Source organism: Urocampus carinirostris, chromosome 17 (genome assembly GCF_059441175.1).
Source record: "Urocampus carinirostris isolate Australia breed hairy pipefish chromosome 17, RoL_Ucar_1.0, whole genome shotgun sequence".
NCBI lineage: Eukaryota > Metazoa > Chordata > Actinopteri > Syngnathiformes > Syngnathidae > Urocampus > Urocampus carinirostris.
This window is the reverse complement of record NC_142365.1, coordinates 984215-1011409: the sequence shown is the minus strand read 5'-3', so window position 1 is coordinate 1011409 and position 27195 is coordinate 984215. Positions and strand designations below refer to the sequence as shown.

Here is a 27195-nt window from a genome sequence, read left to right as displayed (position 1 = left end):
GAGAGAGAAAGGGCTGCGCCCGCGATCCGGTGTTCGCTGGACCCGGGAAGCAAGTCGCTCTTGTACTCGGATTGTGATCCGAACACGGAAGTGGATCTTCCGTAGCGAGCGATGGCGGTGTCAGGGGCAGAAAACTGGTCGCTAGCCGGGAAAGGACAGGTCGGGGTCGGAAATGAGTCGTAAGCCGGGACGGGAGAGTAGACGTGGTCACTGCATGCTGAACGTCTCCGGTTACGACCTGACAACAGTCTCCAGTGCCTGATATCTATCCTGTCCGTCCCGTCCTGTCCGGTATCGACCCCATCTGTCCGATATCTGCTCGTGCAGTCGGTATCGATCTCGTCGCCCTCTGGCTTCCTGCCATTCCACGCCAGACTGCCGCCTTACGTCTTCCACCCAACGATTGCTGAATCACTGGCGTTTTGTGTTAACATGCATGACTCCCCATTTCCCGTAAAATAAAGCTTGTGTGAGAAACGTCACGCATCTGGGTCCTCATCCTGTTCCGGTTTTGAACATTTAATCCTGTCTAAAACATAAAATAATTCATACCATACTAACAATTTAGGTTTCTTGAAAGGGAGTCTCGGAATCTTTAGGAAAAGATCCCCGATGATGAAAAAAACTAGGATTCTTCATGGATAGCTTTCATCTTTACTATGATCGACTCGTCACCTTTAATGCGGCGTTCTGAAGGATTTTATATATTTGACTATAAAGGATTTTATACGATTGAATACAAGTTACATTTATTGAGTTTAATGCAAGATATTCAGTGACTGGGCTTTAGTTCAATGACGGGGCACGCCGTTCCAAATGCAGAAGATTTTGACTAGGGCATTTGATAACAGGACTCTGACGGAGGACGGCAGGCGTTGTTTTGAGAACAAGGCCCTGATGACGTAGAAACGCTCGGTGTCGTTTTGAGCGTTCCAGACATCGCGACGCTCTTCTCCGAGATGGTGAAGCCCAGGGGGCTTCATGGGCACGCCCATGGGAGGAGCCGAGGCGCCATCTCGCGGGGAGACGTGGGCCAAGAAGGGAGAGCTAAAGGACTTCAGAAGAGGGCTTCCCAGAGACTCCGACGACACTAATTTGGCCGTTTTCGATGGAGTACGCTTTGTTAAATGAGATGAAATCTGCTTCTGTGTGGAAATGTCGGCTTTCCTGTTCCTGACCGTCAAGAAACGAGCGCGCATAGATTGTTGGGTGTTTTTTTCGGTTAAATGAAGTCAGATAACTCATTTGAACAATTTGGTAAACGCTCCATTTTGATATTAATTCCCAACAGTTCCTAGGAAACATCATGATTCCAAGAAGTTTCGTAACGTACTCGTTTTTTGAAGAATCTTTAGGAACACTGATCCAGGTGCGTCGGGGAACAGAAACATCTCAAATCTGGACTGCTGTCTTCAAGAAATCGACGGTCACCGTGACATTAAAACCTCCCGTTTGAGCAGCCATGTTTTTCAGGCCCGAAGCATCCATCTTTGTGTTTTTGGAGACCGACCCCAAGCCCAGCTGTCACGGACTCACGTCACAACGGCCCGTTTCCAAAACTTGGGATAGAAAGAGTCATCAAAGCACCAAAAAACACACTGCAGTTCCAGCATCTGTGATAAACCTCAACTGGCTTCTTGCCCTCCGGCTTTTATCCCTGGAAAGCAAAACCAAATGTTGTAAGGGGACGAGAACATTGTGGACGTAGGACATCTTTGCGGGATGATTCATCCCATGCTCACTCTTCAAACTCAATTGCACATGAGCAGGCACAAATACCACCCATTTCACACCACTTGGCTTTTATCGACCTTATTTGGTCATCCCATATGTGTACCGTTCCTCGTTGCCATTCGCCTAATTGCAGTAAATCGCTTGTTCATCCTCATTTGCATCTGACGTCATTTGAGTTGGCATGCCGGGTGCACGGCAGCAGACAGGAAAACGCTTCGGAGGGACATCAACACAGCCCAGAGAATCATCGGTTGCTCTCTGCCCAGTCTGGAGGACATCGCCTGCTCTCGCTACCTCAGCAGAGCAGAAAACATCATCGAGGACTTTTCTCACCCCGGCCACCACCTCTTGGACCCGCTGCCTTCTGGCAAGCGCTACAGGTCACACAAAACAAAAACAAACAGACCCGGAGCCATTACCACCCTTAACACACACCGCACAAAAAACGGAAACTCTTGCAAACACACTACCTCATACAGCAGTGTTCTGGTTTGCCCGCGTCCCTGCGTCCTAGACGCGTGATTTTTGCTGGGGACGCATCGTCTCAAATCAACGTGCGTCCCCGGGAAGCAACTTTTTGGACACCAAATTGTCATTATCACCCGATGACATTTTTTTTAAACAAAGATTTACAGCACTCCAAACTTTTCGTCAGGCAGATCCGCCATTGTTGTTTTGGTCTCGCGGTTCGAGTTTTCGTCTACACGCCGATCTCGAGTTGTGTAGTGGAAAGTCCGTCTCTTTTTAGAGAACCGGCTTTTTCGGCTCAACTCGTTCAAGAGAGCCGGCCCTCCAACGGCTCACTTGCTTTGATGTATTCTATTACGAATGATGATGTTGTATAAAGTTAAGAAAAAAAGGAAGTAGAAAAGGAGAAAATGAAAACAAGACAGGTTTGTGGTTATCCCTTGAATCGGTATATTACCAACAATAATTTGATGCAGAAAATGAATTCATAATTTGATGATTAAAACTGAATGAATATATAGATTTATATTATATAATTGTCGCCGAGGCAGCACGGCGGCGCAGCGGTTAGCGCATGTGCGGCACAGTTCATGTCTTGGGAACCTCCAGCTCCAGCCTTCCTGTGCGGAGTTTGTATGTTCTCCCCGTGCTTGCGAGGGTTTCCTCCAAGCACTCCGGTTTCCTCCCACATTCCAAAAAACATTCATTTCAGGTGTTGCATCCTACATGCCCACATTCTTGTGTAAATATTGTGTCAATTATAACTATAACCTTACCTTCTTTGTTCCTTTATCTTCTTTTCTTTTATCCTCACTGTTAAATGTGACCCTGGAGTGCCATGCCCAATTCCGTTGTCACAATATGTTCAACCCATTTTGTAACAATGACAATAAAGGTAGATTCTATTCTATTCTATTCTAGTTGTGATCCACAGAAACTCGTCAACAAGGCACCATTGTACAGAAGTTAGTGAGGGTTGTGATCATAATGGATGTAAATGAGTCACCGTGGTCCGTCCGAAAAATATTTTGTCATTCATGCGGCTTCGGAAAGTTGATCGTGGTCGAGTCCGTTTCACTAGCCTGAAGAAAGTCAGCTCGACTGAGCTGACTGTGCAAAGACACACACCAGGATTGCTTCTTTTTGAACCGGAACAGGATCAGGACCCAAATGCGTGACGTTTCTCACACAAGCCTTTTATTTGACGGGAAATGGGGAGTCATGCACAATAGGTAGCAGTCTGGCGTGGAATGATAGGACACCAGAGGCTGACGAGATCGATACCAATTGCCCGAGTTGCTATTGGACGGATGGGACAGACAGGGTGATATCGAAACAGGATATCGAAATGAAACACGACGAAATAGAAGGGAACGAAACTGGAAACTGATATTAAACAGGACGAAATAAACCATACCGGACAGGAAATACCAACAGGAAACTGGACTGAGTCTAAGTCTTGCAGGGCAGAGGTTTGTTGACGGACTGACAAAGAAAGACTGAGAGCAGTAAGCCTAAATAGACGTAGAGCCAATCTGTCAACAAGCCGCAGCTGGCGCCACACGGGCGGGGCCAATTGGGCGCCATGGCAACCGTGGCAATTTTTCTTTTTTGTTCCAACTTCCAATAATGGAGGATAATTCCGATATTTTTATCTTGTACGTTTTGTGTATTCAGTAAAAAGTCACTACATAAAAATCAATTCGTACCACGTTGTGGAAAAGAATGCTCATTATATTATTTTCATTTGTTTTACTAAATGTTTAATTTCTTCCTCTATCAAAATGAGAGAAAAAAAACAATGACAATTTTTTTAACCATAAAAAAAGCTAAATTGTCAGGACCAGAACGGAGACAGAACCCACTTGTATTGCGTTTCTCTCAAGTTTTTATTGGAAGGAAGAGAAAGGGTTGCGCCTGTCCCTTTTTTTGCTCCTGTCTGTCCCCGGCTTCGACCTGTTTTAGATCCTGACCAAGTCTACTCTCCTGTTCCGGCTTTCGACCTCTTTTTGTCCCCGACTGCGTCTTCTCTCCTCTTCTAGCTTACAACACGCTTCCGACCCGACCAGGTTTTTGCTCTCCTGTCTCGGCTACCGACCCGCTTTTTCCGTCCCCAGTACCCAGTCCTGTCTGTCCCCTCTTGTCAGTCTGTCTGTGAACCTCAGTGTGTACTAGGCAAGCTTTTTTCAACCCTGACTCCCACCTGTCCCGTTTTTTGCTCCCGTCTGTCCCCGGCTTCGACCTGTTCTGATCCCTGGGGTCTATGTCTGCTCTCCCGTCCTGGCTTACGACCGGTTTCCGTCCCCGACCACGTTTTTGCTCTCCTGTCCTGGCAATCGACCGTTTTTTTCGTCCCCGACACTGCCACCGCTCCCGACGGAATATCCACTTCCGTGTTCGGTTCACAATCAGAGTACGAGAGTGCCCTTCCTCTTTCCTTCAATAAAACTTGTGGTAAAACGCTACGCAATTGGGTCCTGTTTCTGTTCTGGTACTGACACTTTTATTATGTCAGAGCGATGTTTCTTCGATGCTGTTCTACTTAACAATATGAAAGCTCTGCAGAAATGTGACATCATGTACATATGAACAGTTAAAATACATTACAACAGCTTGAATTTCACCAAAGGAGAGCTGCACAAAACTTTTGACGGACAAAAGTGTGAAAATGAACAAATATCTTCCTCTTCTGCTTCATCAAACTTCAAAAAATCCTGCACGTCTTTCACACCCGGGCAAGAAAAATTCCAGCTTCTGTGCCATATTACAGTGAGGAGGCCTACTATGTGAAAGAGGAGCGCTCACTTTCTCAGTCGCTAGCCGGCAAACACTCTCTCGTCCAGGGAGAATTCTTTGCCGATCTGGATCCCGAAGACGGCAAACGGAAGCTATTTGCCACGATGAATGTTGACGGACAAAAAAAACGACGTCTTGTTTGGAACACCCCCTTGAATGACTGCAGCAGACTTCCTGTGACAAATTTTGTAGAGCCAGGTCAAAATGTCTCATTGATGAAATGAAATGAAAATTGAAATGATCTGCATTTCTCTAGCGCTTTTCAAGTCAATGACTTCTCAAAGCGCTTTACAATGTGCTCCACATTTCCCAATAGCGGCCTTGCAGCCATGTAAGGCGCTCACCTGCTTATTGGGGGTATTAGGGGTTCAGTGTCTTACCCAAGGACACTTCCACATGTAACACGGACGAGCCGGGATTCGAATTGGGATCCCTTGATCCCAAGACGAGCGCTCTACCTCCTGAGCGACTGCCGCCCCATTGATGGCCTCATTGTCCATCCCAACAAAACAGTAGCATCTCAACTCTATTGGCCCTTTGCACGTGTTGTCTCGTTGCCTTTTCTGGCAGAATGAGTGCCACGACGGATGGCAGGAGGCACTCGAGCGCACGGCAGTGAATGACGCAGTAGGGTTGAAACAAAGACCGACAACCGCCACAGAAGATAGAACCGCCACTTTTTAGCATGGTGAATAGTTCCTGTGAGATGGGCAAGCTTCTAAGCCTGATTTGGAATGGTATCCCTTTGTCTGAAATAAGGTCTGCCCGGACGCCCGGGGCGTGCATCTTTTACGTCTGGCGTACAACTTACAAAACGTCTCCGTTTTCAAGGAAATATATATTTTTTTTAAATAAAAAAATGAAAAAAAAAAACATTTCAAATCAAACGTTTGCTTTATTCTGATTTCTAAATCTTCGTTCGCTTTGGAAATTTCGGCATTTCGGTTCATTTGGGAATTTGCAGCCCATCGGAAGCCTGCATTGAATAACTACGTGTTTCTGGACTTTAGAAGATAGCACGGCGGCGTAGTGGTTAGCGCGTGTGCGGCACAGTTCTGAGTTCATGAGATCGAACCTGCTGTGTGGAGTTTGCATGTTCTCCCCGTGCTTGCGTGGGTTTTCTCCGGGCACTCCGGTTTCCTCCCACATTTCAAAAACATGCATGTCAGGTTAATTGGCTGGTCCAAATTGTCCCTAACGAGTGAACAGTTGTCCCCTGCCCACTGCCCAAAGATAGCTGGGATGGGTTCCAGCACCCCCGCGACCCTACTGAGGATAATCGGTGCAGATAATGGATGGACACAAGAAGATCCCTCTCCCGACCAAAGACGAGCACGAAAGCAAAGCCCAGAAGCGCCTTTGCCCTGACCCGACGCGTCGGCGAGCCTGGTTTTACGAGGGAAACTTCAACGGCGAGCCTCCCGACACCTGAACCGTAAATCTCCTCTACGTCGAGCGTTACGTAACTCCGAAGAGAACATACAGGCGACAGCCTGTCAAAACAAAGAGTGTTTGAATTTGACGAGTAAGCAAAAATGGAAGTCTCATAACAATAAAATATGTTTCTGATCACCACCAGCATGTTTTGCTCGATTGTTTTCCTTTTCGTTCAATTCTGCGGAGACGTCGAGCAAATTCCAGAAAACATGTTTGAGAAAATCCCCCGGTGCAAAGCCAAGATGGGACGCCGTCGTTTTTTCCTTTTTTCCGATCGTGTTAGAGAAGAGAGTCCTCACGCCACACGGCTTCAGGTATGAGCAGCGTGGGCTTCCAGCTGTGATCCAGCTGTGGTCAAACGTGAGCGTCAGATGGGAGGATTTTTGCACAGGCTCTGCAGGAGAGACCTCTGGAAGGAATGGCTGTCCGACTCGGGGACCAGAAATTCCAGCAGCGAGTCGCAGATGCGGTAAACCAGATGCCTGCACACAGTCCGGCGCCAACAAATGTTGAAATCCAGGTTGTTGCTATTTCGCCTCATATTCGACAGGATCTGTATCGGTTTTTTCTTTTCCGATGGCGTTTCAAGGCCACCAAATACATGAATTCCTCTACTTACAAACGTACGTACGAAATATTCAGGTTACAAAGTACCTGAAGGGGAAAATATTGCTTAAAGTTACAAAAGCGTTTCAGGATACAAGGTCAGAAATACGTATGAGTGAATCCCTGCATGCTCTTCGTGTCCCCTTCCCGCTCAGTCTACTGTATGGTACCGATGGACCACACAAAAGACATGCAGAATAGTGCACAAGGAGAAAAGGATAGGACAATTAAAACAAATCAAGGGATTTGACTTGATTTTCAGCCATTTTTTGAAGAATTAAACTAGGTTAACTCCTGTGAAGTCTTCAAAAGCAGCTTCAATTCGACTTTTGGCTTTTGACTGAACATTAGTGATTAAAACTTTGTTGCTGTTTCATCTTAACTTGAGTTAAAGCTTAAGGTAACATAAGTTACAGTACCTTGATTGAAGGTTTTAAACCCGTTTTAAATTGATTTTTATTCCCATTGGAGAATGAAAACTGATAGAACTCAAGTTTAATCTGCAATACCCGCTTTGACCCGGCCTTTGGCCACTGTCTAAGCATTAGTGATTAAAGCTTTGGAGCTGTTTTGCGTTAATCGCTCCCTATGATTCATTTTGAGTCGGACTTACCGGACATCAAATCAGAAAGCACTTTGATGCTTGATGACTCACTTGTTAATGTGCTGATCCTGCAAAGACTCCAGCATGGTCTCCAAGCTCATCTTGTATTTGTCACTGCCCAGCATGTCAGTGACGAGCTCTGCGGCCACAAAGCAGACGCGGTCGGGATCAGAGAGACAACAGGGGTTGGCTGGGACGCCAGGCGAGTCTACAATCAGCCACCCACCCGGGAGAAGCCGCAGGAGACATTGAAGGCATCGTTCTTTGGTTTCTTTTCTCTGTGCGGCGCTGCGTTCCGGCTGAGGCTGGCTGGGAAGCGTTCCCCCGGGCCAAACCGCCTCCTGCAGAACTTGCAGGTAAATGACCCAACAGGAGGCGCTGGTCAGGTGGGCCACGCCGATGTCCATCCATCTGGGGCACAAGAAAATACATACGGTATTACCTTGGTCAATGGGGGGCAGAAGATCTGCAAAGTTTATGTACCGTATTTTCCGCACTATAAGGCGCACCGGGTTATAGGGCGCACCCCGAAAAAATAGTTTTTGGTCCTATTTTTGACATACACAAGACGCACCGGATGATAAGGCGCTACAATGGGAACGTGGACAAAACAGTCAGATGGTTCAGTCCAACTTATTACCCCCTTAACATTCCCAAAGTTTGCAAAGACGCAAATACGTGTCGAGAACACGTGCGGATGCGGTGTCCGTACGATGTCACTCAAATGCATCGTTCCATCATTCGGAAGGTTAAAGTCTTGGGATCCAAGAAATGCCAACCATTCCTTAGTTTCTATTTTCTTTTTCGCTCGCAACTTTACTGTATATATGACACTAAACACTTGGAATTGAGTATAATTTAAAAATAGACACTCCATTCCATCCATTATCTTAACCGCTTATCACAGAAACATCGAGTTCAGTCTGAAACAAGATATATAGCCGGAGTAGCTCACTGAAGTCGTTGTGTTCATAATAATGTGCAACCGTGGTCCTCTTATATCCGTGAGTTTAGTAAATCCAGGAGAATAAAATATTTACAAATGCAAAATAGTAAAAAAATGCTTTCTGTATGCCGTCAGCCACGTGCTATACGCATTCATCTTTTTCGGCCAATTGCAGGCTTTGTTTTGCCGTCCAAGCCAATGCCAGCCTGTAAATGATAAAAAGGATCCGCCCCTTGACCTCCGAATAACTTTAGCCAATAGTGATCGATTCAACTGATGATTGACACGTCTTTTTCGGCCAATTGCAGGCTTTGTTTTGCCGTCCAAGCCAATGCCAGCCAGTAAATGATAAAAAAGGATCCGCCCCCTTTACCTCCGAATTACTTTAGCCAATAGTGACTGATTCAAATGATGATTGACACATTGGTTAGCCAATGAAACGCCGTTAAATAAATCCCAGCATACACCGCGGACGACTTGGCCTTCGGGGGAAAATCGAGTCGGCGGCTGCTTGCCTGAGTTGCAAGACTTTGCGAATTAATTTTGTTCCATAAATAAGGCGCACTGTATTATAAGGCGCATGGTCAGCTTTTGAAAAAAATAAAGGCTTTTAGGTGCGCCTTATAGTGCGGAAAATACAGTAATTCTTTATTTAGTACTCAAAAACTAGGGTCTGGAACACCTTTGACCCAAAGAGCCATTAAAGCAAATCCATTTTTGAGAGAGAGAGAGAGAGAGAAACACACCAGAGATTTGAGACAATATTCTACAAATTGCCAGACCCACATTCCAGACAAACTTAATTTTGGGAGCATTCTATTTTACTGTTTAAAGTTTGATGATTTGATAATATTTATGAAATAATAATAATAATCAAACCTAAGCTCTACATCAACAAGTATACCACTTTAAACTTGTCTCCTTCCAGCAATTACTTAAGATCATTGAGGCTCATATTGACCTTGATTTTTTTCTCTACTTACTTTCAAAACAAGGTGCGAGCAGAGTTCTTTTGAAAAAATGTCAGCAAAATACTGCAAATGAAAGGTTTTTAGATCTATTTCACTTCCGTGCAATTAACACATGCAAGACTGGGGAGCGTGCCGCCTGTGCATAGGTCCGCACACCCTTTTGCTCACCAGATCAAATTGCTCTGGGTGCTTGGCTGCTGTTTTTGAGGTGTTTACAGTTTGTTCTGTGGGTTTTCATAATGAAGTGATCAATAGTGAATATGCATAATTTAATGAGATTCCGTACAAAGTATTCCTTAGTGACATACAGACAAAACGGGGGATGTTGGTGAGGCACCCTAACTGCAAACTAGAGTTGAAACTCTGCTCTATGTATACTGGACCGAAACCTTAATAATACAACAAGCCAACTGGAATGATACAGCGAAAATTTGCACTGGTAAAGTTTTAGCTCTGACCCATATAAACTCATGAAAAGAGCCGCATCTGGCTCGCGAGTTTTAGGTTCTAACCCCTGCTCAAGACCAAAACCGATTTACAGGCTTAAATATTTGTTTAACGAATACAAGGACTGTACTTTATAAGTACAAATAACTGTCAAATTATAATTTTAAAAATAATTTTGCTGTTTTATTACATAAACAAATTCATGACCAGACTTCACTTTATACAGTGCATATATATATATATATATATATATATATATATACACAGACACACATATATATGTCTATAGCCGCAAAAAAATCAAAAGCCTTATAAGGAAGGAAATGCAAACTGTAATCCACATATATTAATTGGAAAATGTAAAGAATGTGCCCTGTTTGCCATTTTACAGAAACCATATAATTTGCCATTGTTAAACGTGCCAGGAAACCACTAGGGAGCGCCAAAGAGCTGCCTGTGGCTCCAAAACAAGTTCAACTCATCGAGAAGTGCGAGTTTGTTGGCGATACCAAGCATCTTCCTCTGCATTTGTCCAGAATGTTTTGCTGACGCGATGGCTTTTAAAGAAACTTGAAATTGAAAAAGACTTAGCATACGTAATGTGGGTTTGGCAAGCTGTCTTACATATGTGTACAATTTAGAGCGCTATTGACACACATGCAATAAAGGGGCGGGGCCACTGTTAAGCGAATCAGAACGCAGAGCACAACGAAAATGCAAAAAGTAGCGAATTCAGCGAAGGATTACCTTACATATACATCAGGCGTATGTAACGTGACATTATAGGCAAAGTGAAGCCAAACAAGCAAGCTAAAACCCCGAAAATAAAAACATCAATTATCAGGGAAAAAAAAACAGCAGCTCGAATTACCAAGTGACCGGTTGAACACATGATGTTAATGATCGGAGAAGACTGGAGCCTCAACAACAGCCCGGTCTTAATCATAGACATGCCTTTGTTGAGATCTCAATTTCTCATTTGCATTTGAAATAAAACAAAAAACAAAAGCTGGAAGGGAAATACGAGCTTATGCCATGCAACTTCAGAGAATGTTATTTGCTTACTGATGAAAAGGCATGAAGGGGATCGTCTGTAAGGAGAAAAGATTTCAGTTGCTATTAAAACGCGAGGTTTATAATATTGTATTGTCACTCATGCGTCATAATTGCCGATTTCAATCACCTGTGCCCGCTCATTTGGCGCTCTGATTGGCTCCCAGTCCCAATTTAAATCCAGTCCCGTCAGTCCCCAGTTGTCAGTCCGTCTGCGAACCTCTGCGTATACAAGGCAAGCCTTTTTCGACCCCGACTCCCACCTGTCCCGTTTTTGCCCCTGTATGTCTCCGGTTACGACCCGTTTTTGATCCCAACCATGTCTGCTCTCCCGTCCCGGCTTACGACCCATTTTTGTTCCCGACTACGTCGACTCTCCCGTCCTGGAGGAAGAGAAAACGGCTGTGAAAAGTCTTTGTGCAGGTATCAGACAGCTTCTCTACCATTAGTATTTTTACTTAATTGGACAGAGTGTGGGCAGCACGGCAGCGCAGTGGTTAGCGCATGTGCGGCACAGTTCATGTCTTGGGAACCTCCTGCGTGGCTTCAAATCCAGCTCCAGACTTCCTGTGCGGAGTTTGTATGTTCTCCCCGTGCTTGCGTGGGTTTCCTCCGGGCACTCCGGTTTCCTCCCACGTTCCAAAAACATGTATTTCAGGTGAATTGGCCAGTCCAAATAGTCCCTAGGTGTGAATGAGCGAGTGAGTTGTCTGTCCCCGTGTGCCCTGCGATTGGCTGGCAACCAGTTCAGGGTGTCCCCTGCCCACTGCCCGATGATTGCTGGGATGGGCTCCAGCACCCCCGCGACCCTACTGAGGATAAGCGGTGTGGCCAATGAGATGAGATGAGATGAGATGGACAGAGTGTCATATTTGACCACTAGGTGTCGCTTACGGTGGAGAGCAGTAGTCGGGAACCATTTTGGGACCTAAAGAGCTGTAAAAAAATATTTAGACGGGTGCTTAAAATCCTTCAAAATGCTTCAATTTGAATGTTGTGTTTTCAAGAGTGTTGAGGCTCATTTCGACCGTCATTTTTGTCCTGAATAATTATTTTAAAACAAGGTGCTGTTACGGTTTCTATGGCGCCCAATTGGCCCCGCCCGTTTGGCGCCAGCTGCGGCCTGTTGACAGATTGGCTTCCCTGCTATTTAAACCCAGCCCTGTCCCGTTTTTGCTCCCGTTTGTCTCTGGCTACGACCTGTTTTGATCCCGACCAAGTCTACTCTCCCGTCCCGGCTTACGACCCATTTCTGTTCCCGACCAAGTCGACTCTCCCGTCCTGGCCGACGACTCGTTTCCGACCCCGACCAAGCCTTGCTCTCCCAGTCCCGGCTACCGACCCGTTTTCCCGTCCCTGACACCGCCATCGCTCGCTACGGAAGATCCACTTCCGTGTTCGGATCAAAATCCGAGGATGACCGCGTCTTGCTTCCTGCGCCTAGCGAACACCAGATCGTGAGCGCATCCCTTCCTCTCTCTTTCGATAAAACTTGAGGGAAAACGTTACGCAATTGGGTCCTGATTCTGTTCTGGTCCTGACACGTATCTCATTTAAAAAAAATATTCGTAGCCTTTGTAGAATATCTACAACCCAATGTTGATGTTTAAATCTCATTTACCGCCAATGACGGCTATAGACGTCAAAGATCAGTTTTAATTTTACTGCCATTGACAGCTTTAGATTTCAACCCGGTTTTTGCATTCAGGAAGACTGGTGATAGGATTATAATTTAATAGGCACTCAAAAAAGGAAAGAAAACTACGATAAAGATTGAGCTTGCAAGAAGAACAGGAGAAACGCTAAATAATAGTCAAAATAACCCAACCTTGGCAATATAAGCAATTTTCTTTGCAAGTGATAAATCATCAAAATAGAGAACACCGTTGCCCAAGTGTTCAATAACGGTCAAAATAACCCAACCCTGGCATTAGAAACAATCTTCTTTGCAAGTGTTCAGTGTCTGGCTGGTGAAAAACATTTTTTTTCATTTCACTTAAAGTGATATAACATGTAACATTCAATGGTCACATTTTAATTAAAATATTTTGCTAAAGGCTTTTATTTCAAAAGGTCGTTTTAAATCAATTGAATGTCCGTTTTAAGGCTGTTTTTATCAATTGAATGTTCCTTAATAACATTCTCTTACTGTAATACACCGAAGCCTCCACAGACTCTGCCGCTATGGCGCAAGTGACACGCGGCTGGCTTAAAGGGACGACAGCGGTGCTAGGAATCAAAAACACAGAACCATTCCAAGGCAGTGGGGTATTTCCGTTTTCCGTTGTTCACATTCGTGTTTTCTTCTCCGTTTTATATATTTTAGCTATATTTCATTTTGTTGAAGCCTATCCTGCCCTTTATGAAGTCAAGTCATGTTTAGTTGTGATGCCCTTAATCACACTAACTCTGAAAGGGCTGTACAGTGTACTGTTACACCAAAATAATAAGAAAGTGATTTAAATATTTGTAAACAATGAATACATTTATACTTTACAGTTTAATAATAAAAATAATTACAGAACTATAAATCCCAGACGTATTTGCTTCTTTGCAAGCTTTGGGAATATTAAGGGGGTAAGAAGTTGGACTGAACTATCTGACTGTTTTGTCCACGTTCCCATTGTAGCGCCTTATCATCCGGTGCGCCTTATGTATGGAAAATATAGGACCAAAATCTATTTTTGGGGGTGGAAAATACGGTATATGATATAAGGAAACACATGTACAATATAACATGTTAAACTACATAAATAAACATGTTTGGGAAAAAAAAATGTATTTTGTAAGGGAAAATACGACAGTTTGTAAGGGCATGGAGCACACTCAATTTTGGGGGGGCCATAGATCTCTGTTGGGACCCATAGATTTCCTGGGACCCATCACTTTTCACAGGACCAATGAACACTGAGACAGTAACGCAATTCTGGCCATATTTAAATGTATCCAGGGTTGGGTAGGGTTACTTTAACTGGATTACTTTCAATGACTTTTGGATGACTCCAATCGCAAATATGCTCATAAAAGACAAAAGAAACTCAATAGGAATAAAATGACTCCATTTTGTGCAGGCTGGGGGAGTAACAGAATACACGGAATGGCAAAAATTATGTTTGGATTGATTTTCATTTTGTTTCTGTGGCATTTGATGTTCGTTTTTCTGGAGATCCAAGAGATCAAAGCCAGGAGAGAAAGCTTACCACGTGTTGTGAGTCATCATTTTATTCCTATTGAGTTTCTTTTGTCTTTTATTAGCATACAGTAAACCTCGGATAAGTCGGATCCAGATGGACCGGTCATTTTCATCCGACTTATCCGAGGATCCGACTTATCCGAGGTCGCAAAATTTCGAACTAAGAAGGCCTCGATGATTTTTGACGGAACCACAAAATCAGTGCTTTGTCGACATCTGGATGATCATTTACCCTCTGCCTTTTAGCGGTCGGAGCTCTAAAATCTGTCGCACACATATCTTTTATCTTCTTCTTGCTTTTCAGAATGTCGCTCAAAGTTTGAGGGCTCATTCCAAACTTCGCCGCGATGTCTTTTTGCTTCATGTGCTGATTCTTTTCTTGGAATTCAATGATAGCGAGCTTTTCTTCATACGTTCTAGTCTTGAGACTCCTGCCTTTGGTTTTAGAACTTGAGGCCATCGCCACACCGTAGACCGCACAGACCGCAAGGAAGTCCAAAGAAATTCACACAAATTCAATTTGAATGCTAGCACTACTGTAATAAGAAACAATGGGATTATGATTACGAGGCTTTGTTCTATGACCGCGTGCTGTGATTGAGAGTGCTATCATTCAACACTGAGGAGGAGTTTGATGAATAGCCTCTGCCAATCACGGAACGCCACGTCACATCAAGAAATCTTCCCGGAAAATCTGGGAGGGGTGAAAATCTTCCCGGAAAATCTGTGAGGAGTGAAAATCTTCCCGGAAAATTCCATCGCTTACTGCCACTGGAGGCTGAAATTTAGAGCATTTGGGAGATGTCCTAGGCGACCTGATACCGATCCGACTTATCAGAGGCGAAAACCATTAAAAAGGGTCAATTGTACGGAAAAATCCATCCGACTTAGGCGAGGATCCGACTTATAAAATCCGACTTATGCGAGGTGTAATACTACAGAAAAGCCTAGAGAACAAACGTTCCACGCAATTTGTCCGACTTATCCGAGAATCCGACTTATGCGAGTCCGACTTATCCGAGGTTTACTGTATTTGCAATTGGAGTAATCCAAACGTCATTGAAAGTAATCCAGTTTAAGTAACCCTACCCAACCCTGTAGTACGCAATGTCATGGAAATGAAACGTTCAGATATTCGAACAAAAACGCTTCGTTAAAAAGAGAAGACATTATGGAAGACGGGAGTCCAACCTTTCAATAAAAGTGCCAAAGATAAGCCGGATGGCCTTCTGGATGTTCTCGGTGCAAAGCCAGCTCCACTGCTCCTCCATCAACAAACACAAAATGTTCAGCACAACATCCGCTACAGCTGTGTCTAAAAAGCAAACCAAAGAAAGAAAAGGAAAACAATTGAAAGAAGCCAGGTAGACGATGCAAAATGTAGACTCGTGCTGTTCTCCAGTGGCACAAAAATGAATTACACCAAACAACTTTGCAATTAAGAACGTGTTTTTGACAGTGTGCCTTCTTGAGCGCCTCCTAGTGGTCAAAACTGCTCAAAGAAGAAAACTAATAACAAGTAAAAGTGCTATCATATAAAGAGGGTTGGGTAGGGTTACTTTACCTGGATTACTTTCAATGACTTTTGGATAGATATATAGATACTTTGTTCATCCCCGAAGGGAAATTCACATTTCCAGCAGCATCCCTGAGCTGAGAACAATAGAGAACAATCATAGAGAACAATCGAAAAATAACACGGGAGCTGCTGGAGTGGCTGCCATTCGTGACGGCGCCGGAAGAAAAGATTCAATTTGAATCATGTACAAACAAACAAACAATTCCAATAGCAAATATGCTCATAAAAGACAAAAGAAACTCAATAGGAATCAAATGATGACTCACAACACGTGGTAAGCTTTCTCTCCTGGCTTTGATCTCTTTGATCTGCGGCAAAACGAACATCAAATGTGACAGAAACAAAATGAAAATCAATCCAAACAGCTTGCCGTTCCATGTATTCGGTTACTCCCCAAGCCTGCACAAAATGGAGTCATTTTATTCCTTTTTAGTTTATTTTGTCTTTTATTAGCTTATTTGGTATTGGAGTCATCCAAAAGTCATCCAAAAGTAATCCAGTTAAAGTAACCCTACCCAACCCTGCATATAAACTTGCTTTTTTATCATTTGTTTTACACAACATGCGCCTCAAACTGACATCATTGTCTGCCATCTTGCTGCTACGGCAGGGGTGGGCAAACTACAGCCCGCTGGCCAACTGCAGCCCGTCAAGCTTTTTTATCTGGCCTACCAAACAAAAATGTAAAAAAAAACATATAATGATAATATTTATAAAATTGCCAAATAAAATATGTTGATTTGGTGCCACACTTGTCCCCAGTGTCGCCAAAAATTCCAAATAGCCATCTACTTTTTGTTGACTATCATGCATTTATTTATTTTTTTTATCAAGAAATTCACAAAATGTAATGGAAAAACCATTTTGAGCTAGCCGAATAGCGTTTGGAGTTTTCTTAAATGTATTTTATCAAGGCACATAGTGAGTATTTTAAATCCAATTTGATTTAATGATTTAATAGACAACAACATAAAAAGAAATATAGCAAATTTGTGTAAATGTCTGCATGTCTCTTTCTTCATAAATGCATACATATGCTGCTATTCTAAAAAGACATCACTATTTTTGCCAGAACGGGATGTGCAAAAAAAGAAGAAAGAAAATAGAGGGATGTCGTTTTGAAATGGCAGCGATGATATGAGAAAAAATGGATAGCCCGACATTATTTTCCATGTAGGCCAGATGTATTGGATTCAAGACTTTTGCCAAATATTTTAAGCTAATACAACTCTAAAAATGTACCCATAGCTGTGCTATAGGTACACAAAAAACTCAAAAAGGCTGGCCAAAAAAGGGAAGTCAATTTGTGTGTTTGTGAGATCCAGATCAGGCCCGCTAAGGGATTGAATCCGGCCCGCGAGACAACACTCAGAGAAGCGCAAGAGAAAAACAAGCCGCAGGTTGAAATAGGTCAACTTGATGTTGCCAAAGCCAGGTGCCTCCAACAAACACATTGTACTGGTATTTACTTCTCTCTTTCTTTTCCAGCCCTTTTCTCCCACTCTTTCTCTGTCTCTTTCACTCTCTGTGTCTCTTATTTTCTCTTCCTTTGTTGCTCTTTGTCTCTTTCTCTCTCAGTGTCTTTTAACCTCTTTTGTTGTAACTTCCTTTTTTCCTTCTCTCTCTCTCTCTCTCTCTCTTTCTTTTCTACCTTTTTTCTCCCACTCTGTCTCTGTCTCTTTCACTCTCTGTGTCTCTCTTTTTCTCTTCCTTTGTTGCTCTTTGTCTCTTTCTCTCTCTGTGTCTTTTAACCTCTTTTGCTCTAACTTCCTTTTTTCCTTCTCTCTCTCTCTCTCTCTCTCTCTCTCTTTCTACCCTTTACACTTTCTTTTCTCTTTTCTCTCCTTCTGTCTTTCTATTTCTCTTTGGATTCTTTCTTCCGCTCCCTTTCTTTTCCCCCTCTCTCATGGCTTTTTATCTTTTGTTTCTCCCTGTCTCCCTCTCTCTCTTTCATTGTCCCACTCTCTCTCCTTTTCCCTCCCTCTTTCTCTTATTTCTTTATCTTTCTCTTTAATCTACTAGTCCGGCCCCCGAAGAGAATGTTTGTTCTACCGTGTGGCCCCCGAGTTCAAATGAGTTTGACACCCATGCCTTAGAGTGTATTCTTGTGCTTTTTAGCACTTGTTTTTGGTTGCATTACACCGAGGGGTCGGGAACATACGGCTTGCGAGCCAATTATGGATCTGCAGACCCTGTTTTGACTGTAAATCGCTATCTAGTCCTCATTAAAAAATACATGTTCATTGTTGAGGAACTTTATGATGAAAAGCCACAGAACAAACTTTAAACACCCAGAACAATTTGATTGGGTGAGCGGTAGGAATGGGCAGAGCTATGCACAGGGCACTGTCTGGAGTGAAGATAAATATGTTGTTTTCGGTATTTTGTCACATTTCTACAAAAAGAATTTAGCTGGCACCTGTCAGGACCAGAACGGAAACAGGACCCAGTTGCGTGATGTTTACCACAAGTTTTATTGAAAGAGAAAAGAAGGGCTGCGCCCACGATCCAGTGTTCGCTGAGCGCGGTAAGCAAGACGCGCTCATGCTCAGATTGTGATCTTCCGTAGCGAGCGATGGCGGTGTCAGGGGTGGAAAACTGGTCAGTAGCTGGGACTGGGAGAGCAAGACGTGATCGGGGTTGGAAACGAGTCGTAAGCCAGAACGGAAGAGTAGACGTAGTCGAGAACAAAAAGGGGTGGTAAGCCGGGACGGAGAGCAGACGTGGTCAGGATCCAAACAGGTCGTAGCCGGACACAAACGGGAGCAAAAACGGGACAGGTGAGAGTCAGGGTCAAAAAGGCTAGCCTAGTATACACGGAGATTCGCAGACGGACTGACAAAAGGAGAGTGACAGGACTGGGTTTAAATAGCAGGGAAGCCAATTTGTCAACAAGCCGCAGCTGGCGCCATACAGGCGGGCCAATTGGGCGCCATAGCAACCGTGACAGCACCTTGTTTTAAAATAATTATTTAGGACAAAACTGACGGTCGAAATGAGCCTCAACACTCTTGAAAACAGAACATTCAAATGGAAGCATTTTGAAGGATTTGAAGCACCCGTCTAAATATTTTTGCTTTTACAGGTCCCAAAATGGTTCCCGACTACTGCTCTCCACCGTAAGCGACACCTAGTGGTCAAATATGGCACATTATCCTATTAAGTGAAAATACTAATGGTAGAGAAGCTGTCTGATACCTGCACCAAGACTTTTCACAGCCGTTTTCTCTTCCTCCAACTCTTTGCTCGGGGGTTGGCATAAAAGCTGTTCCTGTTCCAGAACGAAATTTTCCAGCCTGGCCAAGGTCATGCCGTTCAGCACCTTCCAAAACAAGATCTCAAAATTCATTTTTGGATTAAATACAAAACGCAAATCCGTTTTGGCTCACCGGGCTGCCTTCGCTGAAGCAGTACGTCACTTTAGGATGCAAGTCGGGCGTGTTGAGGGACGGGGACACTTTGCTCGGGAACATCAGTCTCCTAATGAAGGACGGGTCGGAATTAGGCCTCTCAAACTCAATTTCTTTGAGCTAGGGTCTCAGTAGGATTGGGCCGAATCAGGTTTTCCACCAAAATCTAAAAAAAAACCCTGTTAAATGATTTCAACGAAATCTCTTTTTGTTTTAAATCCCTACAAAATAAGATCTAAAAATAAAATTGTTAAAAAAGATGTAGAAAGAATGTGAAAATCAACCAAAGGAATCCATAATCCTCATGGGCTGGACTTAAAGGGACTCTGTGTTATTTACCTTCTCTTCGTGGTGTTAGAACTGTCATGAACCGGAACAGGATCGGGACCCAAATGTGTGACGTTCTCACACAATACAGTAGTAATACAGTAGTAGTAGTAGTAGTAGTAGAAGTATCTGGTGGTAATACATTAAAACCCAATGATGCTTTCAGGTGCATCTGTTCCAGGAAATACCACTATACATACCGGTTTATATATTTTTACAATAAGAGCAAAAACTGAAAAATAAAAGACAAATGTATGGAAGACTGTCAAGAACCGGAGCAGGATCAGGACCCAAACGCGTGACGTTCTCACACAAGCCTTTTATTATACCGGAAATGGGGAGTCACGCACGTTAGGCAGCGGTCAGGCGTGGAAAGACAGGAAGCCAGAGACCGATGAGATTGAAACCAATTGCCCGAGCTGATAACGGACAGATGGGGTTGATACTGGACAGGATGGGACAGACAGGGGTGAATTTGAAACAGGATATTGAAATTAAACAGGACAAACGAGATGGGAACGAAAACTGGAGAGAATAATAAACAGGAAACAAATAGACGGGAACGAAACTAAAAACTGATATTAAGCAGGACAAAATAAACGGGAAATACCAACAGGAAACAGGAGTCAGAACCCACGTCTTACGGGGCAGAGGTTTGTTGACGGACTGACAAAGGAAGAGTGAAGGCACTGAGTTTAAATAGACGGAAAGCCAATCTGTCAACGAGCTGCATCTGGCGCCACATGGGCGGGGCCAATTGGGCGCCAATGACAACCATGACAAAGAAAGGCTGCAGGACACAAAGCGGCAATCAAAAAATGTACACACTGTCCCTTTAATTTCGGTATGGCATGTGATCCCTGGTCTAAAGTCTGACCTGTATTTTCTACTGTCCGGAGTTCTCCCGTCTGAGTCGCCTTCGAGGTCCTCGGTTGGGCTCATGGTCTCCGGGTGAGGAAAGGCTGTCTTCAGGGTGTCTAACGCGTTTTCCATCATCTGCGCTGGCAATCCAGAGAGACACACATCAAAAACTGGACCGGGAGATATTTTTTCTCTATCTACAAAAAGAAAATGTATCAGGCCAGTTACAGTATAGAAAAGCTCATTTAAAGGGACACTGTGTCATATTTGAACACTAGATGTCGCTGTAAATGTATTCTTGCGTCATGCAGAAAAAATTCAAAATCCAAAGAAATTTGGGGGGATAGAAGTGTTTTTCATTCTTCTGAAAAATAAACAAATTTTGAAGAGGGTTTTTTTCCACGGCAGAGATATGTTAGGGGAGAAGTAATTGATCAGGAATGTTTCAAAATAAAGCAAAATCTATCCATCTATCCATTTAATTGGATGATTTAGTAAATTTTTTCACTGCACAACTGCTATTTAAGGTCCACAAAAACAGTGCCAGAAAACATCCAAAAATGATTCCTACGGAAAGAGGGAAATTATAATTCAAGGGGCTGTCGTGAATTCCTAATCCCAAAGGTGAGAACCACCAGGAAAAGTATGTGTGTGTCTGTGTGCGGAGTCAAACTTTGGAACAATTTACAAGACCAGATCAAACAATGTCCAACTATTTACGGATTTAAATACAAAAAAACATGACTGGCGGAATACAGAGATGAAGAAAATGGGGTAGATTGGAAATACTGCGTTTACAACTATGGTTAACTTTGTTGTTATTGTTGCTATTGTTATATCAGAACTGTTATTATTAATATTATTACTATTGTTGTTATTATCGTTGGTGTATTTGGTGGGGAAGATGAGAGGGTAGGGAATAGAAGCATCTGCTTCTGACTACCCCGTTTCGAACATGTTATGTCACATTTTTTGTGGTTGAGTTATTGTTTTTGTCCTGTTTTTGTTTTGATGTTTGAAATAAAGTTTTCATTCATTCATTCATTCATTCATTCATTTACGGAAGCCATTTACCCCTAGTGGGAGGTGGATACAGTCACGAACACACTCACATTCACCAAACATATATTCTACTTCGCTCTTCCCAACCTGACACCGAACATTAAGCTGAGTTGGGCTGAGTTCCTGTGCCCTGCAACAGGCCGGAGAGGTTCAACAGCATACACTGGTTTACCCCCTCTGCATCAAAAGTGTTGATATAAATCATTCTCAATTATCCCCATCCATCCATTTATATTCGGGCCTTCATCTCATTCTATTTCCCACCTTCTCCCAGTCAAACGGCCTTCATCCATTCTTTCCATATGTCCAAACCCAAAACTTCAAGGTGATGCATGCTGAGAAAAAATGGAAAAAGGACAGACGCGTGTCCCTTGTCACCTTATCGATCCTTGACTTAGCGAAAGGTCTTTTTCCAAAATAGGTGCAAACTTCCGAGTTGAGTGACAAGAACTCCTGCATGTCGTCGCTCCTCGCCGTCTCGGGTATGCTGTTGAGTTGCTAGAAGACAGTGAAAGACACGCTTCACAAATGTCCCACTTCCCTGAATGCATCGCGTCTTTTAAATCATTGCTAGTGAATAGAGGAGTCCATTCCAATGCTAACAGGAAATGAGCGCCTTCCTTATATGTGAACCAGAATCTAGCATCCGTGATGCGGACCTTGAGGAACGTGTCCAGTTGGCCTTTCCGGGCTTCCACCTTCTCGCCCTCCGTGTTTCCGAAAGGAAGGTCTGGGAACATTTTCTTTGGACCTTTTACATCTGCGATACAAGACGGTTAGTAGCGCTCGTGTTAAAAAAGGATCAAGGTATAGTGAAGGTACCTCACAAGTAGGGATGTCCCAATCTTATTTACCTAAACCTAGGGTTCCTACACCTTTTTCGTACCCAAGGACTTTTCAAGCACTTTCAAAGCCAAGTTTTCACATTTTCCAGTACTTTCAATGGAAAAAAATTCAGCGCTAATCTAAAGATGGGTGTTTTTCATTGACTTTGATGACTAAAGATGCTATCTGTCATGGTTACTGTGAAGCACCTGTGCCCGCCGCTTCTTTGGCGCCAACTGCCTCGGACTCTGATTGGCTCCCTGTCCCTATTTAAACCCACTCCTATCTGTCCCCTGTTGTCAGTCTGCCTGCGAACCTCAGTTTACACTAGGCAAGCCTTTTTTCGACCCTGACTCCAACCTGTTTTTTGCTCCTGTCTGTCCCCCGGCTTTTGATCCTGATAACCTCTAGTCTCCCGTCCCGGCTTTCGATCTTTTTTGTCCCCGACCACGTTTTTGCTCTCCTGTCCCGGCTACTGACCCGTTTTCCGTTCTTGACACCCCCATCGCTCTCACTTTCGCCTTCAGAGCGACCTGCTTCCCGCGCCCAGCGATCACCGGATCGTGGGGGCAACCCTTTCTCTTCCTTCAATAAAACTTGCTAGAAACGTACGCAATTAGGTCCTGTTTCCGTTCTGGTCCTGACACTATCTGCCGCAAGCACCTACTTTGTGCTATTCTGAGCTGTTCTTACCTATACTCTAGAATCTTTTACTTTTTTTGTGTCAACGGGCTGCAATAAACTGACATGAATTCTGCCGTAATGCTTCAACGATGCACACACATCTTGGCTAGGTCACACTTGTTCATAAAGACTGAAAGAGCTCTATTGGTGTTATAGGGGCAGGGTTGGGTAGGGTTACTTTAACTGGATTACTTTCAATGACTTTTGGATGACTCCAATACCAAATATGCTCATAAATGACAAAAGACACTCAATATGAATAAAATGACCAAATTTTGTGCAGGCTCGGGGAGTAACGGAATACACGGAACGGCAAAAATGATGTTTGGATTTATTTTCATTTTGTTTCTGTCGCATTTGATGTTAGTTTTTCCGTAGATCAAAGAGATCAAAGCCAGGAGAGAAAGCTTAACACGTGTTGTGAGTCATCTTTTTATTCATATTTAGTTTCTTTTGTCTTTTATTAGCATATTTGGTATTGGAGTCATCCAAAAGTCATTAAAAGTAATCCAGTTAAAGTAACCCTACCCAACCCTGTATAGGGGTAATAACAGAGTTCAATACCGAAGACAAAAGAAGAAATAAGTACTGTTTGTATGAAAAGCAGAACAAAAATAGCCAAATTTGGACTCCTTTTAATATAGATTGCTCCGAAGGAGAGTGCATTCAATCTCTAAATCGACTGTTAATCTCTTACTTTTTGTTTTAATAATTTTGATTTATATTTTATGCGTGTTTTTCAGAGGATCTGCGTCTGAATTGGTTAAAATAGTAAAAATTCTTGCATTTAATAATTGATTTACAGCACCGAAGAGTTAATATTTTCCTTTTTTGTTTTCTTGTTTCGCATATTCAGGGATTTTCTGTGGTTGTTTGACTTTAAATTTCTATTTCTATTTTATGTGTGTTTCAGGGATCCCTGCAAAGCGTATGAAATTAAAAGTTACTAAATAACTTGGTGCATAATGTTTCATTATTATTGATAGTACTGCATAACATTCGAAAACAACGTAAAATCTGAGGAGCCATTGAGGAGCAAAAGAACCGGCTCTTCTCAGTGAGCCAAGTCAAAATAACTGGTTTTCTAAATAGAGCCGTCCTCATAATGACAAGCCACCAGAGCAGGTGTGCCGGCGTCATTTTCATGCGCTTTTTAAAAATGTTCCTCGTTTAATGTGCGGTCTATAAAGTCGTACTGCCAGGTAACAGTCCCAATGGCAACAATTTCGATCATTTTCAAGCTCTTAACCCAAAATTCAAGCATTTTGAAAGATTTCAAGTACCCGTATGAACCCTGTAAACTAATACTGCTACAGCGTCCCGATCTAGTCAAGTCAAGGTCTAAATTATATCTAATGAGACAACATCAGGTAGCAATTGGGTCAGCAGCATCGGAATGAGACATCCCTACTAATCAAGGCAGATGTTCTCACTCTTGACAAACTTCTTGACATCCGGGTTCTCCTCCAAACGAGTCTGCAAATTGAGGAACTCGCTATATCTGCGATTGACTGAGTGGCATGTCGGGCTGCCACTTTCTGGACATGCAGAGGTCTCGAACTAGAAAAGAAAAAATACAGTGTCCTTTGTTGATGTTCCCCGTCTTTTCTTAGGTCATAGACTCCTGAAACTGAAACTTTACCGTGATGGTGTAAAGGGTATACGGACACGTTCCGGTGCCACGCTGCTGCCTGGCGCTGACTGTTCCTGCGATTTGTACATTTTGGATGTCGAGGGATGGTTTGCCTGGACCGTCAAAGTTTAGAGGACTGAGACAAAGCCTGTTTGGAGGAATCAAAGGACATGTGGGCCTATTCGAGTCCGTCGCCGCCGCCCTGGGACCGAAACCTTTAAACGGGCCGAAGCAGCCGAAATCCTCATCGTCGTCCGTGGAGTTCCTCGCGTTGCAAAAGTTGGTAGAAGGACCGCATTCGCACAAGCGTCCGGTAGCGTCATCCCCTGTGTCAGACCGGGCCAATGAGTACTCCGAAGGCGTCTTGGACTCTGAAAGGGGAGAGTAACCTCCGGACTGGAGGGGACAGCAGTTGAGAAGACCGGCTCTCCCAGAAGAAGTCTCCAGGCTCAGCATGCTCAAACGTGAGATGGATTCACTCATTGGACTGAAGAGCCCGGAGTCACTCCCGCTGCCGAGGCTTGCTTGATCCGAAGACGACAAGCAGGTGATCCACGAGTCGTGGAGAGGGCAGACGTACATCGGTTTCCGCGATCTTGTAACGACGTCCACAATGGTCTGGTTGAGCCAGTCGGGATCCGAAATCCTGCCGACGAGCGGTAGGAAGACGTTGCAGGTGATGAGCTCGGTAACCATATAGCCTCCGGTCCTGGTTTCCATCTGGGGGTATGGAACGAGCACGTGCAAGACCAGGTTCACCAGCGCTCGGGCGTAGCGGAGCTCAGCGGTCGCGTCGGCCACCGCCGCATGGGGGGGCTCCGCTTCCTGGTAGAGACGCCAAAGGCTGACATCTTCGCCTTTTTTCTCTTGCTGCTTACGCCTGGCCGTCATGTAGCTTTGCAGGTGGCGGCCGTACAACTCCAGAAGTTGTTGGACCAGCGCTTTCCTGTCTACCCGCCTCGCCCGCTCCTTCAGCTCCATCACAGACTCCAGCATGGAATTGCGTACCGCTCGCTCAAACTCACCTTCCACCTCTGGCAGAAGGGTGCGATACCAGGAAGACACGAAATCCCGCACCGCTTTGTGGACGGCGTTGTGGATCTCGTGATTGAGCCGCCATTCGTGTTCGGGTGAGGAATGAGGGAGGGTCGCGCCGCCCAGGGGCAGGAAGTGCTCCAGGTGGAGAAGGCTGTTGGCATCTAGGATGGCGCGGGAACCCAGCCAGCCTCCCAAAACCACCAGGAGGCTGGTGAAGATGCAAAGCAGCCAGACGTTCACCAGCAAGTGGAAAAGGAACAACCAGGCCAGCAGAGCTGCGAAGGCCAGCAGTCGCCTCCGCTGGCCCAGAAATTCTGATACGGACCACTTTTTAGAACTTCGGAATAAAGGCATTACAGACAGCACCCTGATGTGTACCCTGATGAAAAAATAGATGTATCATTATCAGCTCGGTGGCCTTGGGGGTATGGCGCCCGCCCCGAGACTGGGAGGTTGTGGTTCAAGCCTCGGCCGAGTCATACCTAAGACTTAAACATCCCTGCTTGGCGTTCAGCATTAGGGGTTGGAATTGGGGGGTTTGCTCACCTAATGACTCCCAACACCTCAGTTGGGTTGAGCGAGGGGGCTGGGAATCCCCTCCTCTGTATCAATCTCCCAAAAAGAGTCAGAAATGACTCTAGCCACTAGGGGGATGTGGTATATATAATAATTTGCTCTAACTTCCTTTTTTCCTTTTTTCTCATTCTCTCTTCCTCCCCTTCGTGCTTTCTTTTCTCTTTTCTCTCCTTCTGTCTTTCTATTTCTCTTTGGATTTCTTTCTTCCTCTCCCTTTTTTCCCCCCCCTCTCATGACTTTTTATCTTTTGGTTTCTCACGCTCTCTCTCTCTCTCTCTCTCTCTCTCTCTCTCTCTTTCTTTCTTTGTCTCGCCCTCTCTCATTTTCCCTCCCTCTTTCTCTTATTTCTTTATCTCTTTTTCTTTCTCTTGAATCTACTGGTCCGGCCCCCGACAGAATGTTTGTTCTATCGTGTGGCCCCCGAGTTCAAAGGAGTTTGACACCCCTGCTTTATACTGTCAATTTGGGCAGCTTTAAAACGTGAAACTAGTACAATAAATCAAACATTTTCGACGGACTTTGTGTCTTAAGAGGTTTAAATACTGACAATTCCTCTGAGGAGAGGGGACTTTATGCACAATTCCTATCTTATAGTAAATAGAATGTTTTATACTGACTTTGAGTTGCATTAGTGTGCTATATAAATAAAGTTGGATTAAGACGAGAAGAGCACTAAAATCCCAGCGCAATTTAAAGCTTCATTACATTCTCGCGAGATCTTGTTCGTTCTAACGAGACGCGCTGTCACCATGGCAACATCCCGGTCCATGTGGCTTTCTAATTATTGGAGAGGTTAAAATACCAAAAGGTAGATAATAGTCACAAAGACAAGTTTAATTTTCAGCAAAGTCGAATTAATGTGAGTTCTAAAGTCACCTGGAAGGTTGGAGCTTCAACTCTTCTTCTCGTCTTTTAATCCTCTAACAAAGATTAGGAGGAATCAAC

At 44.0% G+C, this 27195-nt stretch overlaps 1 protein-coding gene across 6 annotated transcripts; it reads right to left on the bottom strand.

Annotated features, from left to right (window-relative positions):
- Positions 1 to 3377: 3377 nt before the first annotated feature.
- snx19a (sorting nexin 19a) lies at positions 3378 to 27195 on the bottom strand. Of its 6 annotated transcripts, none has more exons than XM_088321461.1 (12): positions 27127 to 27195; positions 24646 to 26053; positions 24437 to 24563; positions 22154 to 22254; positions 21873 to 21992; positions 20449 to 20567; positions 19224 to 19314; positions 19033 to 19156; positions 15447 to 15570; positions 7872 to 8056; positions 7697 to 7784; positions 3378 to 6917 (listed from the first exon to the last, which is right to left on the bottom strand). In XM_088321461.1, the coding sequence occupies exons 2-12, from the start codon at positions 26026 to 26028 to the stop codon at positions 6803 to 6805; spliced, it is 2577 nt and encodes an 858-aa protein (XP_088177587.1). In that variant the 5' UTR covers positions 26029 to 26053; positions 27127 to 27195; the 3' UTR covers positions 3378 to 6802. The 6 variants fall into 6 exon arrangements, with proteins under 6 accessions (XP_088177587.1, XP_088177588.1, XP_088177585.1 ...); XM_088321462.1 differs by having other exon boundaries at positions 3378 to 5172; XM_088321459.1 differs by having other exon boundaries at positions 7697 to 8056.

What these genes read in the sequence shown, in the direction of transcription:
- snx19a (XM_088321459.1), bottom strand. Translation starts at nt 26,028, where the DNA reads ATGCCTTTATTCCGAAGTTCTAAAAAGTGGTCCGTATCAGAATTTCTG. An exon ending in CTAAGTCAAGGATCGATAAG is followed by an intron (nt 20,568 to 21,872) that starts GTGACAAGGGAC and finishes TTGCCAGCGCAG; the next exon opens with ATGATGGAAAACGCGTTAGA. An exon ending in CAGGATCAGCACATTAACAA is followed by an intron (nt 6,918 to 7,696) that starts GTGAGTCATCAA and finishes GACTGTGTGCAG; the next exon opens with GCATCTGGTTTACCGCATCT.